Source organism: Coregonus lavaretus, assembly GCF_964263955.1.
Source record: "Coregonus lavaretus genome assembly, chromosome: 6".
NCBI classification, from domain to species: domain Eukaryota; kingdom Metazoa; phylum Chordata; class Actinopteri; order Salmoniformes; family Salmonidae; genus Coregonus; species Coregonus lavaretus.
Window position 1 is genome coordinate 43850538 of NC_139993.1, and position 16449 is coordinate 43866986.

General features: G+C 41.6%; 2 protein-coding genes across 2 annotated transcripts; one reads left to right on the forward strand and one right to left on the reverse strand.

Annotated features, from left to right (window-relative positions):
* The first annotated feature begins 1175 nt into the window (after window positions 1–1175).
* LOC311130957 (phosphatidylinositol 4,5-bisphosphate 3-kinase catalytic subunit alpha isoform) lies at window positions 1176–12954 on the forward strand. Its single transcript, XM_084163788.1, has 21 exons — window positions 1176–1260; window positions 2070–2196; window positions 2916–3317; window positions 3440–3649; window positions 3902–4152; window positions 4263–4508; window positions 4706–4791; window positions 4971–5076; window positions 5615–5767; window positions 5864–5998; window positions 6148–6272; window positions 6357–6438; window positions 6595–6759; window positions 6966–7069; window positions 7182–7353; window positions 7574–7680; window positions 8088–8209; window positions 8350–8599; window positions 8712–8829; window positions 8927–9078; window positions 9465–12954. Exons 3-21 carry the CDS (start codon window positions 2966–2968, stop codon window positions 9733–9735), a joined length of 3207 nt encoding a protein of 1068 aa, XP_084019914.1. The 5' UTR covers window positions 1176–1260; window positions 2070–2196; window positions 2916–2965; the 3' UTR covers window positions 9736–12954.
* A 54-nt stretch (window positions 12955–13008) lies between these two features.
* LOC311130958 (kininogen-like) lies at window positions 13009–15773 on the reverse strand. Its single transcript, XM_084163789.1, has 7 exons — window positions 15429–15773; window positions 15158–15274; window positions 14991–15069; window positions 14617–14789; window positions 13915–14025; window positions 13672–13770; window positions 13009–13517 (listed from the first exon to the last, which is right to left on the reverse strand). The coding sequence occupies exons 1-7, from the start codon at window positions 15639–15641 to the stop codon at window positions 13185–13187; spliced, it is 1125 nt and encodes a 374-aa protein (XP_084019915.1). The 5' UTR covers window positions 15642–15773; the 3' UTR covers window positions 13009–13184.
* Between the last annotated feature and the right edge of the window lie 676 nt (window positions 15774–16449).

Below are 16449 nucleotides of genomic sequence, written 5' to 3' on the forward strand. Positions count from 1 at the left end.
CTCTAACCAGCTGAGAAACAAGCAGCCTACCTTGCTTTCACCAGAGAAGAGGAGGGGCGTGTTTTCAGTGTCAAGAGCAGAGCAGAGGTGTGGGGATATACATTATGCAAAAAAAAAATGGCTACATCTTAGTAGCCTGAAGCCTATCATAATCAAACCCCCAAACACTAGTAACAACATATTTTAAAAATATGGGAAAAGGTGAGTCTTTGAAAAATATGCTTTGTGGATGTAATCTTCTCTTGTTGGTACAGTCCATTTACTGCATTCAAGCAATGCGACTCTCGGAAATCCACGGTCAAACTATCCGCGCCCGAATTTTTATGCGCCACTACACTAGATTTACCCATATGACATCACGGAACACATTGGATCTGGAGGATACATTTGAATGACGCTTTGGTGTCATTGAAATGTCATACTGACAATGCTTTATACTCAGTATAAAGGTAGTATTGGCCTTGGTCTTCAATAATCCACTAAAATTGTGAACTCGACTAGTCTAGCCTATTTGATGTGTGCATTTCGACATTCATGGTAAGAGTAGTGCGGCGCACAAATTCAGTCCGGGATTCAGGCGCGGCTAGCTTGATCATTCAATTCCGAGAGTCGGGTAGCTTGACCGCATGATTCATTTCAATGGCTCATCATCCTAATATTTATATAGTTGAACACATACTTGCAGCTGCAAAATTCTATCAAAACCAAATGTTCATGCAATAAAACATATCTATGTTTTTAATAATTAACATAGATAACTTTATTAGCTATTTTATATATTGTGGTTTGAGGTTGTAGCCTACTCGCGTCAAACCCATCAAAACTCGCGGGACAACTACTCCTGTAAATCAATTTTCTACAAAAATCCCACCAGTGCATGGTTGTCGCAGCTGGCAACAAATGTAAATTGTTTACTGTCTGGCCGTCATATAATTAAAGCTAATGCATCTGAACCAAACATGATTGGTAGGCTACATGCGTTTGTTTATTATTTTTGATAATGCAATTTCATTGCAACTGATAGCTATGGTAAAATCGTAGACTGTTTGAAAATAAAACAGAATATTCATCAGGGTTGGTATGGCGAAATCTGCTGTCAAGTCGTGGGTAGCCTGAAGCCTGGAGCTGCATGATCGAATGAACTCAGTTTGCGCCGCGGAACACCCACTGGAACACCCGCTGGAACCCAGCATGAGAAGGTGTTGGAAGCTAGCTAGCGCGAGCTTTTAGCCAACGAGGTCCTATCGTAGACATGTCTTGGTAAGCGTTCTCTCATTTAGCTAATAATAGCTACATTCTTAGTAAAATAGCTAGATATATTTAAATGTAAATGGTAAATGGCTGACCATAACCAGACCGACAGGAGGCTAGCTATCGTTAGCTAACGTTATGTTGTTGGCTAGTTAATATCAAAACAGATCATGATTTGGAACGTCAGCAAGAAATGTAATGTGTTGTGAATGCCAACAAGCTAGAAGACAGCTATAACGTTACCTAACGAGTTTTTCTTCTGTGTCAATTCACTACATTTCTATATTAGCTATATCTATGACTAAAAATAATAGACGTTTTACAATCAGACAATATGGACACTGGAGTTAAAGCTTAGCTAACGTTAACGTTATTTTTCTATATGATCTAACGTTAGCTAGCTGGTATGGTTAATAGTCATACTGTAATTACAGTCGTGATCCTAATATAACTATAGCAATAACAGTACTGTTATCTAGCTAACGTTAGCTAGCTAACAAAAATGAAATGATGGAAGCTAACTAACTATAGCTTGCTACACAGCTGTAAGTAACGGTATGCTATACATTTGTTTGTTACACAAGAATATCAGTCTCATCATGAAACCAACACCAGGGGAGACGTTAGTGAAATTTGCTACATGAATGATTGGAGTGTTATTTTTCTCCCCTTTGACTACACACACCCACTCCTTGCTGCATGGTTTTCTTGCTCGAGCTAGCTAACTACATTTGTTAAGGGGTTGTATCACAGAGTTTGGTTTACTGTTGGGCTTATTGTGATAACAAGTCTCATGCTTCCTCTCTCTCTGTCTTCAGAGAATGGCACTGTGCTGAGAGGTTACCTACCAATCAGCAGAAAACAACAACAACAACATTAGAGATCAGATGATCTGAAACATGAAGGGTGAGGGTTTTAACACAAGTTAAGACCAGCTCTTTTAAGGTAAGAAGCAACATTGATTTGTCAATTTGTCAATCAAGTATTAATCTTTTTTTTTTCTTTGTTCATGAGTCCACATAGGGTAGATAAAGTTTGGTACTGAGTTTCTATATGTTCTGTCTATATCCTCAGCCATACATGTTTCTGTATTAAAATAAACTAGGTTGAGTGTTTCCTTTCTCCACATCCTGTGTTTGAAGCTTCCTCATTTGCCTTACATCCTGATGACAAGACTGGATGCCTTTCATATTGAACAGACCACGACTGTTTTCCTAGTTGTTATTGTTAGCTGCATGTTTAGTGACATTGATGATGTTAGACAGTGATAGCAGAAAAAGTGAAATGCCTTGTATAGCATAGGGCTACATGTTGTTGCACTCTCAGGGAAAGGAAGGGAAAGGGAGAACTCTGTTATTTGGTCACAAATGTCATTGGCGCTCGCTGTATGTGGCGGAGAAATAACTTGACTTTCTGGGGGGGTGGAGTGGGATATGCAATTTAAAAAATCTAACTCACACATGTATTAATACACACTTGTACATGTGTGAAATAGGACAAATATAAGCTCCCACCAAATTATTATTATTATTATTAATGATTTATAATAATTATAATAACTCTACAGTCACACTACAACAAGAGGTGGGTCTGGATATAGTCTACTGTATGATGTTTGTTTTCATATCATTCTAATGTGCTGTTCCTCTTTTTTTCCACTTCAGGAGATAAGGAACTATTTTCTATTAACTTTGTGTGTGTGAGGACTACATAAATGCCTCCTAGGCCTTCTTCTGGTGAATTATGGGGCATCCATTTGATGCCCCCCAGGATCTTTGTGGACTGCTTGTTGCCAAACGGGATGATCCTGATCCTCGAGTGCCTCCGTGAGGCCACGCTCATCACCATCAAACATGAACTGTTCAAGGAGGCCAGGAAGTACCCCCTGCATCACCTACTACAGGAGGAGAACTCTTACATCTTTGTCAGTGTTACGCAGGAGGCAGAACGAGAGGAGTTCTACGATGAAACTAGGAGACTATGTGATCTCAGGCTCTTTCAGCCTTTTCTGAAGGTCATCGAACCGGTTGGCAACCGAGAGGAGAAAATTCTGAACCGAGAAATTGGTAAGACTTACTTACTACCCTCCTCTTTGTAAAGAGTAAAAAAACTGTAAAAACAGGCTTAAATTTATCTTAGATATCTTCTAAAACATACAGTATCAGTAAGTGAGTTTCTTTTGTTTCAGGATTCGCAATTGGTATGCCTGTGTGTGAGTTTGACTTAGTAAAGGACCCTGAGGTGCAGGACTTCAGGAGGAATATTCTTAACGTCTGTAAGGATTCAGTAGAACTCCGAGATGCCAATGGACCCCATAGTCGGGCTTTATATGTTTACCCCCCCAACGTTGAATCGACACAAGAACTTCCAAAGCACATCCATGGCAAACTGGACAAAGGTAGGCATTCTTGTATTAATAAAAATCAAGAAATGTAATGTCAAAATGTGTAAGGCAAATTTAGTGGGTGTCAAACAACTACCTTTTCTACTTTGTTGATCTTTGCTACTTTGTCAACCCATAGGCTGACACATTAATAAGCAACAAACAAAATTATCCTTATTCCTTTTCATGATAATCTATTTCAAGGTTGTTCTCAGCCTGTGTGGAGTAATGTTCTAATTATTCTCTTTTCTGTTGCTTATTTTATAGGTCAAATCATTGTAGTGATCTGGGTTATTGTCTCTCCCAACAATGACAAGCAGAAATACACCCTGAAGATCAACCATGATTGTGTGCCAGAACAGGTGATAGCCGAGGCCATCAGGAAGAAGACCAGGAGCATGCTGTTGTCCCCTGAACAACTCAAGATGTGTGTGCAGGAGTACCAGGGCAAGTACATCCTCAAGGTGTGTGGCTGTGACGAGTACCTCCTGGAGAAATGCCCCCTGAGTCAATATAAGGTTTGTTGGGCCCTACTGTGCACACATTGAAGCCTAACAATAGGTCAGATTAGGGTCTATATTGCTTAATCATGTATCTTAATTTTAATCCTATTCCTTTTCCCTTTCAGTATGTGAGAAGTTGCATCATGCTTGGCAGGATGCCCAACCTCATGCTGATGGCGAAGGATAGCCTTTACTCTCAGTTACCCATGGACAACTTCACCATGCCCTCCTACGCCAGGCGCATCTCCACCGCCACCCCCTACATGAACGGAGAGTCCTCCACCAAGTCTCTGTGGACCATCAACGGCACCCTGCGGATACGAGTCCTCTGTGCCACATACGTCAATGTGAACATTCGGGATATAGATAAGGTACTCCATTGGTTATTGTTTTAGATCACCTTTTTCTCATTTGTTTTCTGTTTCTATACTTGGCTAGCCCTCAACTCCTCTTATAGCCACTTTTCAGTAATTCATTTTTTCTGTAAGACTCCTTGGCGTGAATGTCATGCTGCTACTGCTGGTGGTTTTCTGGGTTTTTGTGTCTATTCTTCCTGTTGTCCATGTAGATTTATGTGCGAACCGGCATCTACCATGGAGGGGAGCAGATGTGTGACAATGTGAACACGCAGCGTGTGCCATGCTCTAATCCCAGGTAGTACACAGACACACAACACACATGGTGTCACAGACAGTATCTCACTCATCAAGAGACATCACCATATTGTTACTATTTATCCCATGGTAATGGAGGAGGAGGGTGTGTATAGATCTGTGATATTAACACTTGTAATGGGTTCAAGGTGATTCACTGTGGCTGTGCTTGTCTCCCAGGTGGAACGAGTGGCTGACCTACGACATGTACATTCCCGACATCCCCCGGGCGGCCCGCCTCTGTCTCTCCATCTGCTCTGTGAAAGGCAGGAAAGGGGCGAAGGAGGTAAGCATTCAATTTAATCGGACACCCCAGACCTTTAATGATATAAATGATACCCACTGCCTAGAACAGTGTTAAATGGTCTTACCTCAATGGCCCGAGGTGTCCTCTATGTGGATGTTGAATTACTTATCGACTTGTGGCATGGAGTGATCGTGGCTGTGTAACCTAGGCATGAAGACTGTAACCGACTCCTGGGCTGAGTGATGTCACCTAAAGGTCGGGGAGATGGGTTTTCGTGCCCATGATGAATTAGAGATAAATGCCTCTAAAGGCCGTCCTTTGTGAGCAACCTACTGTACAGCTTGAAGCCAATTAACTTGAACTAAAACATAGTGAGTTTGCTTGCCTACTATTATTTTCAATTCAATACGACTTTTAATCCCCAAGGGGCAATTAGGATGTTTGTGTTGTTAGTTACACAAGTACCCCATATAACATTCACTCAAGCCTGTATTCACTATTGTCTGTGGAAGGATGGCCATTCACAATTTGTGTGTAAATAACCGAAGCCACCCTTTGACCGTGATCCTCTCCTCAGGAGCACTGTCCACTGGCGTGGGGGAACGTCAACCTGTTTGACTACACTCACACCCTGGTCTCTGGTAAAATGGCTCTGAACCTGTGGCCTGTACCCCACGGCCTGGAGGACCTACTCAACCCCATCGGAGTCACAGGCTCCAACCCCAACAAGGTAAACATGTTAGTTAGCATGTTAACATGACCAGTCTATGTTTCTGTGATCCTTATCATCAGGGTTTACAGTATAATGTCTCTCTCCCACACACAGGAAACGCCCTGTCTAGAGCTGGAGTTTGACTACTTCAGCAGTCCTGTTAAGTTCCCAGACATGACCACCGTGGAGGGACATGCTAACTGGACCATATCCAGGGAGCTTGGCTTCAACTACTGCCAGTCAGGCCAGGTAATAGCATACATGGATATAAATGGACCTGATCTGTCATACAGTTGTAACTCAAGTCATTACAAACCATTTATTAAGACTGTCTAAGGTTTCCGTGCTAAATGATGACTCCATATATGGTTGCTGATGTGATGTCTGATTCCCTGCAGAGTAACAGAGTGGCGCGAGACCACGCCTTAACGGACAGTGATAACGAGCAGCTGAGACAGGTGTGCAACCGAGACCCCCTCTCTGAGATCACAGAGCAGGAGAAGGACTTCCTCTGGAGGCACAGGTACAGTCATAACTAGCTCTGTCACCACCATACATAAACTTCTAGAGGCCTTGACTAACATGTCTACTGTCTCTTACTCATCAGGCACTACTGTGTAAATATACCTGAAATCCTGCCCAAGATCCTATTGGCTGTGAAGTGGAACTCCAGAGATGAAGTAGCACAGGTGACATATTTGTTTTTTAATTACTGAGATTTTTTTAAATAAATAATATAATAAATATATCCTGAAACACTTTTCTGGGCACTCTTGTGGGAATTGTATCATTTTCTGCTGCAGCACTGCTGCTGTGGTGAAGTGACTTGTTTTTCTTTCTCTTAGATGTATTGCCTTCTGAAGGATTGGCCAGCAATAAAACCAGAGCAAGCCATGGAGCTGCTGGATTGTAACTATCCAGACCCAATGATCCGTGACTTTGCGGTTCGGTGCCTTGAGAAGTATTTGACCGATGACAAACTCTCTCAGTACCTCATTCAGTTGGTCCAGGTAGGATTTATTTGGCTTTGGCGTCCAGAGATTGACTTCCTCTCACATTTCTTTGATTGTTTGGACTGTTGTCAAATATAAAATGTCATAATTTACTGGCTCATCTCCATACAGTATGAAAATGTATGCACTCACTAACTGTAAGTCGCTCTGGATAAGAGCGTCTGCAAAATGACTAAAATGTAAATGTAATACTCTCTTGTCAGGTTCTGAAATACGAGCAGTACCTTGATAACCCACTGGTACGATTTCTGCTGAAAAAGGCCTTGACTAACCAAAGGATAGGACACTTCTTTTTCTGGCACTTAAAGTGAGTGACTTAGAGTTACTTTACTGAGTAAATTCCATTCCTTTCACAGAGTTGACTGACTGAGTGCTAATGCCCTTTAACTCATCCACTTTCACTGTCCACTGTGCCCTAGGTCTGAGATGCACAATAAGACAGTGAGCCAGCGGTTCGGCCTGCTGCTTGAGTCCTACTGCCGGGCCTGTGGCATGTACCTGAAGCACCTGAGCAGACAAGTGGAGGCCATGGAGAAACTCATCAACCTCACCGACATCCTCAAACAGGAGAAGAAGGACGAGACTCAGAAGGTAACCCAGCACTCCCTCTCTCTCCAACACACCCATGCTTATTGTGCAACATGATGATCTGTTAGAGAATCTCTGCTGTTTCAGCTTACTGTTCCACGTTTCTGTTTCACTTACGAAACTTACATCAGTGGCTCCGTTTACCTAATTTCAAGAGAACCGGGCTTCACATTTCCTTTGGAGGCTCTATCTTCATTACAGCCTGCTCTGTGTGGTCCTGCAGGTGCAGATGAAGTTTCTGGTGGAGCAGATGAGGAGGCCAGACTACATGGACGCCTTGCAGAACTTCACCTCCCCCCTCAACCCTGCACACCAGCTGGGAAACATACGGTGGGCACACCACACTGGCACTCCTATGCCTTACTCACCCAATGCCTGAAAAGACACTATTGAAACTGTAGATGGGACACTGTTTCAATGGCTACAAAGGCCAGCAATCACTCTTTAGTGGCCCTAGTGGTAATGTTACATTCATTTGATCTAAGAGAGAGAAGGTAACCTGTAGTAAGCATTCTAGTTCCCCATCATAAAGTTCTGCTCATGTATGAAAATGTGAAATGTTATCGTAAACCGATTGTCAACTAATGTGCTCAGCCACTGGGCCCCTCAGTGCAGACCACTTGCACTCTAACACTTTTCATGCAATTGATCAATAAAACTAATGTAGCTGCCTGTGTAGCTTGCCTCTTGTGATGACTCCCATTGTTGGCATGTATTCCTCATGGTGAAATGCCCAGGCTTGAGGAGTGCAGAATCATGTCATCTGCCAAAAGGCCACTGTGGCTCAACTGGGAAAACCCTGACATCATGTCCGAGCTCCTCTTCCAGAACAATGAGATCATATTCAAAAACGGAGACGGTGAGTCTGCGTTAAGTTTTATAGTCAAACTGCTTTCTAAATAATAGTTTTACCTTGTAATGTTGTACTCTATTAGTTTGGATAGATGGAATGTATTTAAATTCTGCCATGGAACACTGAATATGACTTGTTTGTTTCAGACCTGCGACAGGACATGCTAACACTTCAGATCATCAGAATCATGGAGAACATTTGGCAGAACCAGGGTCTAGACCTCAGGATGTTGCCGTATGGCTGCATGTCTTTAGGTGACTGTGTGGGGCTGATCGAGGTGGTGCGGAGCTCTCACACCATCATGCAGATCCAGTGTAAAGGTGGCCTGAAGGGGGCGCTACAGTTCAACAGCTCAACACTACACCAGTGGCTCAAAGACAAGAATAAGGGAGAGATGTGAGGAAACGATATGTTGTGTGGGCGCTTTCCTTCCCGATTTTCTTTGGTTTGAAAATTGTAAATCGTAGTATTTCACGGCTCAGATTTGACGTTGTAACTCTGTCTGTAGGTATGACCTGGCCGTTGACTTGTTTACGCGATCCTGTGCTGGGTATTGCGTGGCCACCTTCATCCTAGGCATCGGTGACAGACACAACAGTAACATAATGGTGAAGGATGATGGGCAGGTAGGACCTGAGTTATCAACAAGATATTGTCTTGATACATCTTTTTTTGCAAACGCTATGTATTATCTTTTCTATGCTAATCTGGGATGTTTTGCAGCTGTTCCACATAGATTTTGGCCATTTCCTGGATCACAAGAAAAAGAAATTTGGCTACAAGCGAGAGCGAGTTCCGTTTGTCCTAACTCAAGATTTCTTGATTGTGATCAGCAAAGGGACCCAGGAGTGCACTAAGACCAGAGAGTTTGAGAGGTAGCCGTCTTCGTTTTCTCCTTCTTGTGTGAAAGGACACATCTGTGGATGTCTGTCTAGTGCTTGAATGTAAAGGTTGTGGAGTTGGCAGACCGCTAGTGTCTACACAGTAGGCAGCTATTAAATAACAATGTGTGCTCTGTCTCCCTGGGTGTCTGATAGGCTACTGTCTGCCAATTTTCCAGACCCTCTCCCTTACTTCTGCTTTAACAAATGTACTGCTATCTACTGCTAAATCGACCATGTCCAGCAGAGACTATATATTTCAATGGCCAAATGTATGCTTTCAAAGGCTTATTTTGAGGCTATAGAGAATTGAGGGAACAAGGGGAATGGTATATACTGATTCTTATGCCTTTTCCCTTCTCCTATTCTGTTTGTCTCAGATTTCAGGAGATGTGTTATAAGGCCTACTTGGCCATTCGTCAGCATGCCAACCTCTTCATCAACCTGTTCTCCATGATGCTGGGCTCCGGGATGCCCGAGCTGCAGTCCTTCGATGACATTGCCTACATCCGTAAAACGCTGGCCCTGGACAAGACTGAGCAGGAGGCCCTGGACTACTTCATGAAGCAGATGAATGACGCCCACCATGGCGGCTGGACCACCAAGATGGACTGGATTTTCCACACCATCCGCCAGCACGCGCTTAACTAAGTCCAGGCAGGACATCCGCCAGCCCTGCCCGGCCAGACACACCAGCCAGCTGTGAGTGGAACATCCAAACCTCATGAACTAATGGGTGATGTCCGACTATCCTATTGAGCGCTTAACAATCCAGAGTGAATTTTGTTTTTTTACTGAATTTGTTTCCTGCAGCAGCTTACCAACTAACTTGCCTTGTCTAAAACATTTGTTTTTTTGCCTGTAATGTTTTGTCCATTTCTTTTAATTTTTTAACCTTTTGGATGTGCTTTTCTCTTCTAATAGAAATCTTCCCTGGGTATTTATTCTTCTTGTTCCTTTCCTTTTTGTAAAAGAGAAGAGATTGCCGTCCCTTTTACAGGGTCACGGGGTATAGATGTCTTCCTGTAATGTAAATGCCTTTTGAATATGCACGGAACATCCCAGAAAAAACGGTATGAATTCAGTCATTTTTAGATGTGCAGCCGACTCCCCCTGTCCCAAAAAAATAAACCCCACTGAAAGGCAGCACCTTGAAGTGTTACATTGTGGCCCAATGGCTCTAATGGCTGGTCATTTCTGGCACCACAGTTTTTAAATCATTGTTATACTCCTTCCTCTTGGCATCATATTTGGCAGTTAGAGCAGATTATATATACTGTATATTTTTTACAATCTATACATGTATACCTCTACATGTGTGTATAAACACACACTGTGGGCCCAGCCTGTGATACTATGGTAAAGTAATGAATGTGCTGTCAAGAAAACCTTGCAGTGTAAAAATGAAGCCTTAATGTAGTTGACCTACAATGAGCAAGGGCTGGATTTCTCCCTCTTGTGTCTTGGAGGTCAATGGTAAAATACCTCTGTTGCTCAGTGAGATGTCATCATAATGACTGTTGAGAAGTGCATTAAGCTAGACAGACATAGTCACCTCTTGTAACTGATGCTTTCATCATGCATGTCAATAGTGCAGTTGGATTGTGAACTATACAAATGTTACAGTGCTATGGGTTGGCATGGGGAGAAAACCTCAGTACGGTATGTGAACATAAGACTATTTGTACACGTTGGGAAGTGGATGAAGTCTGATCAGTAATTTTGAGATATTTAAAGGCTGTCCCAAGGCAGCTAGTCATTATTGTTTATGTGTGCACCCCTCCCTCTCTCTGTGTGGAGTGGACCCCCTCTGTTTATCCTTTATTATGTTATTATGATGCGTCCCCTGTTTACTATTGTGTTCTCGGTGTAAACCTTTTGATAATAGTTGGACCTAGTCAACTCTGAATAGGAGCTGTGGGAAAGGTTTCCATTCCATAATGGCTTCTCAAAGTCCAAAACCCTTTTCAAATGAAGGACATTCATTTTGGGGTAAAAACCCTGTATTCTCATTCTCAATCATGTTCTCAAGCATAACTCTGTGATATATGCTGGTGAGAAATAAGGTGCCATTTAAAGAATTGTCTCTTTATGGAAGATTTTCCCCCAACCATAACAGATTTCTCAGAAACTGATCAAGAAAAAAGACGCACTTTAGTTTTTTTCAATTTTCCAACATTTTTTGTTGATTCAATGAAAGCCAAAGTTTTAAGTCTCCATTGTTCTAATGTTACGTGAATCGCTCAATGGTTGTATCTGCATTACCATAGAAAGCCTAAGGACTAACGCATGCATATATTTGCCTCTATAGGTATCAGTTGTGTTATGAGGAAAAGGGCATGTATTGAACAAGTGTTGTGACCAGAGGTCATAGGATATTGGTGTTTAGATTGTAAACTGTGCTTTTAAACCACCAGAAAAAAATAGCAACACATGCCCCTGCTCCGTAGTTCAGAATTCTAACTCTCAAATACAACATATCACAATTAGTATTTCTAATACCCGAGAGGTAATGTGCTTGACAAAGCTTCAGACTGCATTATAAATGCCTATGTTTGCAAGTGTTATCTCAAAAGTAGACCCTTCCTCCTGAAGCTATAGCCTGGGAATGAGTATACTATTGTGGTGGTATTCCAGACTTCATATGCATTCATGATGTGGGAGGTGTCTTGTTTTGAAAACATGTTGTTCCCATATGCAGTAAACCAATCAACTGGTATAGAGATGGACAGGTGCAGGTGGATCTTGCACTTTTTTTTAACGCCTTCGGTCCAACAGTAGTTTGAGTGCAGGTCTTTTTTAAGCATAAGCAATAGTATCCCTTTCTATCTGAGATTTGTCAGATGCATTAGATGCTTATAGTAGTCACCAGCCTTTTGTTAGCTCTTCAAATGCCATTCATTGCATGGATGTATTAACTTGTGCTTGTGTTGTGTTGTGTGTGTGTGTGTGTGTGTGTGTGTGTGTGTGTGTGTGTGTGTGTGTGTGTGTGTGTGTGTGTGTGTGTGTGTGCATTAATATGGATCTGTACAGGTTATAGATTTTCTTGGGCTGGACCCATTTAAAAGCCCATTCATAATGTCAATGTAATTCAGTGAGTGTGGTATATGCTTTGTTAACCTTTTCCACTTGCTGAACAGCACCAGGGAAGATAGTGTGATGCTGTACTTGAAACATGATTTGTAAGAAAATATAACTTTTCATATTTCAGCTTCAAAAGTTTTACTTGAAATGTAATTGTTCTGAACCATGTTTGTATGTTGAAAACAAAGCTGTCATAGCCATGTGGTATATAGCACTGAGGGTTAGCACAGGCAAATCCATACCGATTGTGAATGTTAAAATAATTTGGTCATCTTGCAAGTCTCTCTACAATTGGAGATTCTATAATATGTGTTGACTTGGGCCATACGATGGTGTAAAAGGAAATAACAATTTTTATGTGTAAATGGTGTAAACAATTTGTTATTTAAGAACAAGGTTCAAGAGTAATCTTTGTTAGACGGAAACATCTGGAGTGGTTACATCTCTTCAATTAATACAGGTTTATAGACATTGAATTATATTTTTCATATATTTTGTTATTACTATCAACAACGCTACTATGATTGTATTATTACACAGCCATCCTGCATGAGAGTTGGTTAAAATAATATTTTATTCATTCTGCTAAGCAGCTATAAAGAAAGTTTGGCGCTATAGGAACAACTAATAATAATCCAACCTCTAACGAATGACATACCTGCATTATCCAATACAGTATACTTTGTTTCAGTTTGTTTCTAAGTTAAATACTTGCATTGTATCCAGACTGACTACAATTCTTTGAGTGTTACGTGACAATGTTCAAATAAACTTCTCAGTTAAGTACTTGCTTTTGTGGATAGTATGTTGCTTTACACAATGACACAGCACCCAGCACAATTGAATACATTTAGTTATTTATTTTTAGTATCAAATGGCCAAACAGTCAAGATGCACTTTGAGGGAATGAAAAAGTAAGATTGAATTGCATTGTCAAAAAGAGAATAAAATGATTATTCTTTTTATTTCAAATCAGCAGGTATGCTTATGATACAAATGCATTATATAGCATTCACTTATTTTTTTCCCAGCAAGTCTAAATCACTTAAGCCCTCCTCTATCACTGGCAAAGGTGTTGTGCGTTTCTCCTGTTCAGAGCTGGGGGTTGTTGGGGGGACAAACTGCTTCCAGGGCTTGGAGGGGCAGTGGAAAGGGCTCTCTGCAGTAGTTGTGGGGGGCAGGGCTGGCTCTGGGTCTCTGCTAGCCGTGGTGACAGCAGTCGGGCTGAGCTCCTGAGACTCCTCTAAAGACTCCTCTTTAGCTGAAGCAGTTGAGGCTGGGGTTGCTTCAGCAAAATTGTTGAAGTTCCTCAAGGGAGACCATCCAGGAGGCCTTCTTCTAAAGACTTCCTGTGAATGGAAAAATGTTCCTTGTCATAATCATCCATTTAGCACAAATTCCCAAAACATACATACATACCTACACATCATGACGCTATTACTTTATCTGATTTTCAGAGCATCATTAATATGCTATAGTAGTAAAGTTTGCAGAATGTCTCACAAAATTCTGAAGGGGACCTGGTGCACATTCCACATTTGCTTCTGCAGTCTCATGCCTCCAAGGTGCCACATCTACTGTAGAATTGCAGTGAGCAAGTTCCTAGAGATACAGGATGTCAGAGATGGCAGGGACAAGCATTCATGATACATTTCATTTACATACAGAAGTATTACAACAGCAGAATCATATATTAAATATACTGTAGCCTATTCAAAAAATACTATGAGCTCCATTGTGGTTTACCACATCTTCAGGATCTGGATGACATTCATCGTTCAGCTCTTTGTGGTCCGCTTTGGAGCAATTGCTTTTCCTCATATCGAACATCAGTCTATACCTGAATCCAGCAACCACCTAAGAGGAGCATGTGAAATAAATAAGTTATTCAAAGACATTCGTTTGAGCCGCCCTTCCCCCCAACGGATTCTGGAATGACACTCCTAACTCCAACAAGTACATTACAGTCCAAGGGTCACACCCATAGAGGTAAATATAGCCACACCACACCTACTAATGCCAGAGCCAAGGAGAAGGTTTGGCATATTTCCATTGGAAGGGATGAGCAAAGATACTTAACTTAAATTATATTTTTACAAAAGTAGATATCTTTAAAAAATATTTGTGTTGTTGGTAATTGTTGTAGGACCCAATACCCCTGATCCCAACTGGTCACTCTGTTACCTGATTCGCACTATAGGGCTCGAACCGTACCGTACTGGCTCTGATCTTTTCTTTTCACATGGTCATTTCCAGCATGGTTCCAGCAGCTATGGTAGATGTGTAACCAGGCCAGCCCTGGCCTAGTTCAGCTCAGTTTGGCTCGGTTTGGCCCTACAGTGTGAATCAGTTTTGAATTGAACTAGGTGTTTAGAGTCCACCAGGTGGCGTAGTCAACTAGCCTTTGTAACATTCAATAACTCCCAGTGAGATTTGCAACTGATTTACCTGTCTCGTAGCGAAACCAACACTGTTCAGGACAAAGTGATGGCTGGAGTCAGAATCAGCATTGAACCTGGTGATGGAGTATGTCACGGGAGCCTTTAGGTCCTCACTGTCCACGTCAATCTCCCTAGGACACCCCAGACATGTGGAGCGTTCAGCAACAACAGGGGCCTCCACTGAAAACGAGAGGGTTGTCAGTATAGAAAATTAACCACATATTTTTGGTGATTCTAATCTAAATCAACTAAAATAAATGTTCTGCTACATGAGTCAATCTTTGGTTAACATTTATCTGGTTGTCTGGAAAAACTATAAGTATAAATAGACTTGTATGTGATCTATGGCTTGGTCTACTTGGTGTGAAGTGAAAAACTAACCAACTGGGTCACAGAAAACTGCCAGGACCTCTTTATCGGTCTCTGACATGTGGACCGTTGCATTACAAGGGCTTGGCACCTGATAAATAAACAGAACAAATGTTTTATTATTATTATTATTTAAAAAACAGATTACCCAGAGATGTAATCTAATAACAAAGCATTACCTTGTTCCCAGTGGGGAGGTAGTCACAGTCTTTCCAGACTTTGTTTCCCCCTGCTGGACAGTCAGTGACCCTGCCATTGAATTCCACAAAGTACTGAGTGCCTGAGTCATTCTGAGACTACAAGAGAGAAACGCAATACTGTGACTCGGTGTAGGAATGTTCGTATTCTCTCTTCATCAACACAATCAACACATCATTCATCAAGATGTATGCAAAAAGGACAGGATAAATAAATAAATATAAATAACAATGTTCTCAGTATGTCACCTACCGTTGAGGCCTCCAGAATCTGGTAGAGTGCTAGTTGATTTCCATAAGGACGCTTCTCATTATACTTGACAAGGGCCAAGTCCACAGCTGTCTCCACGTCTTTGTCATCACAGAACACAAGGACCTGCTCTGGCTCCAGATCCTGCCCCTGTCCTGGAGCCCAAAATTGGAGAGAGAGCACTACTAGCACACATAGTCTCACTCCCAGTTTCATAACAAAGACATGTATGTCCCAGGTCCGGAGAGAAGGAAATGTGAGACCAGATCTCGTTCCTTACTGGACTCCTACTTCTGAAATGATTGACTGTAGTCTATTCGCCTACACAGACCTGTTCAAATAAAATGAGACAGTGCACAAGCAGAAAGGCATCCAGGCAGTCCCAGTGACAGCAGAGTAAATGTTTACTTATCTGCTGTCACCACCATGCCTGCATTCTTCGAAAATCAATACCTGTCTTTGAGTTGTGGAGAGTTTTTGGCATGCAAGAAAAATGATGGACATGTTTAAGAACATATTATCCTCCTACAGTCACTTGTTGTGATACCAGTTGTTGTTTTTTACCCATGTAAAAAAATCCAGGCATGATAGAAAACTATGTAGGAGTCAAGTGCCTGAGGAGGGTTTATTGTCATGTCTCCTCTATAATTTATGGAATAAAACCTCTGTGAATGTGCTATAACTGTGCTGGTCAAATGACACATTATCACAAATGAATTACCTGTAATAGCCACTTCATGCCATGCAATGACTTTATCAAAACCTTTGGTCTAATGAAAACAAATGTTCTATCCCTAAAGTAAACATAAATATTAGTTTAGTATTAGTGTGTGTCAGAGGGTAATACAATAGCAGAGGTCCATGTTATTAAGATGTAAATGGAAGGCCATGGGACAACCGCTCTCCCATTATAAAATACTTGGATGGGTAAACATGACCCTTTCCAAAAATGCTTGTCAGTTTGTCAATCCAAAGTTAATCCTGACGTGCATTGACACATTGCTGCAGTACTGTGTATTTTAGG

Coding starts and splice junctions, on each gene's coding strand:
- LOC311130958 (XM_084163789.1), bottom strand. CDS start 15,641: ATGAAACTGGGAGTGAGACTATGTGTGCTAGTAGTGCTCTCTCTCCAA. Junction 15,070..15,157: donor ACCTCCCCACTGGGAACAAG/GTAATGCTTTGT, acceptor TTTATTTATCAG/GTGCCAAGCCCTTGTAATGC. Junction 13,771..13,914: donor ATCCAGATCCTGAAGATGTG/GTAAACCACAAT, acceptor CTGTATCTCTAG/GAACTTGCTCACTGCAATTC.
- LOC311130957 (XM_084163788.1), top strand. CDS start 2,966: ATGCCTCCTAGGCCTTCTTCTGGTGAATTATGGGGCATCCATTTGATG. Junction 4,792..4,970: donor GTGCCATGCTCTAATCCCAG/GTAGTACACAGA, acceptor CTTGTCTCCCAG/GTGGAACGAGTGGCTGACCT. Junction 8,600..8,711: donor GACAAGAATAAGGGAGAGAT/GTGAGGAAACGA, acceptor CTCTGTCTGTAG/GTATGACCTGGCCGTTGACT.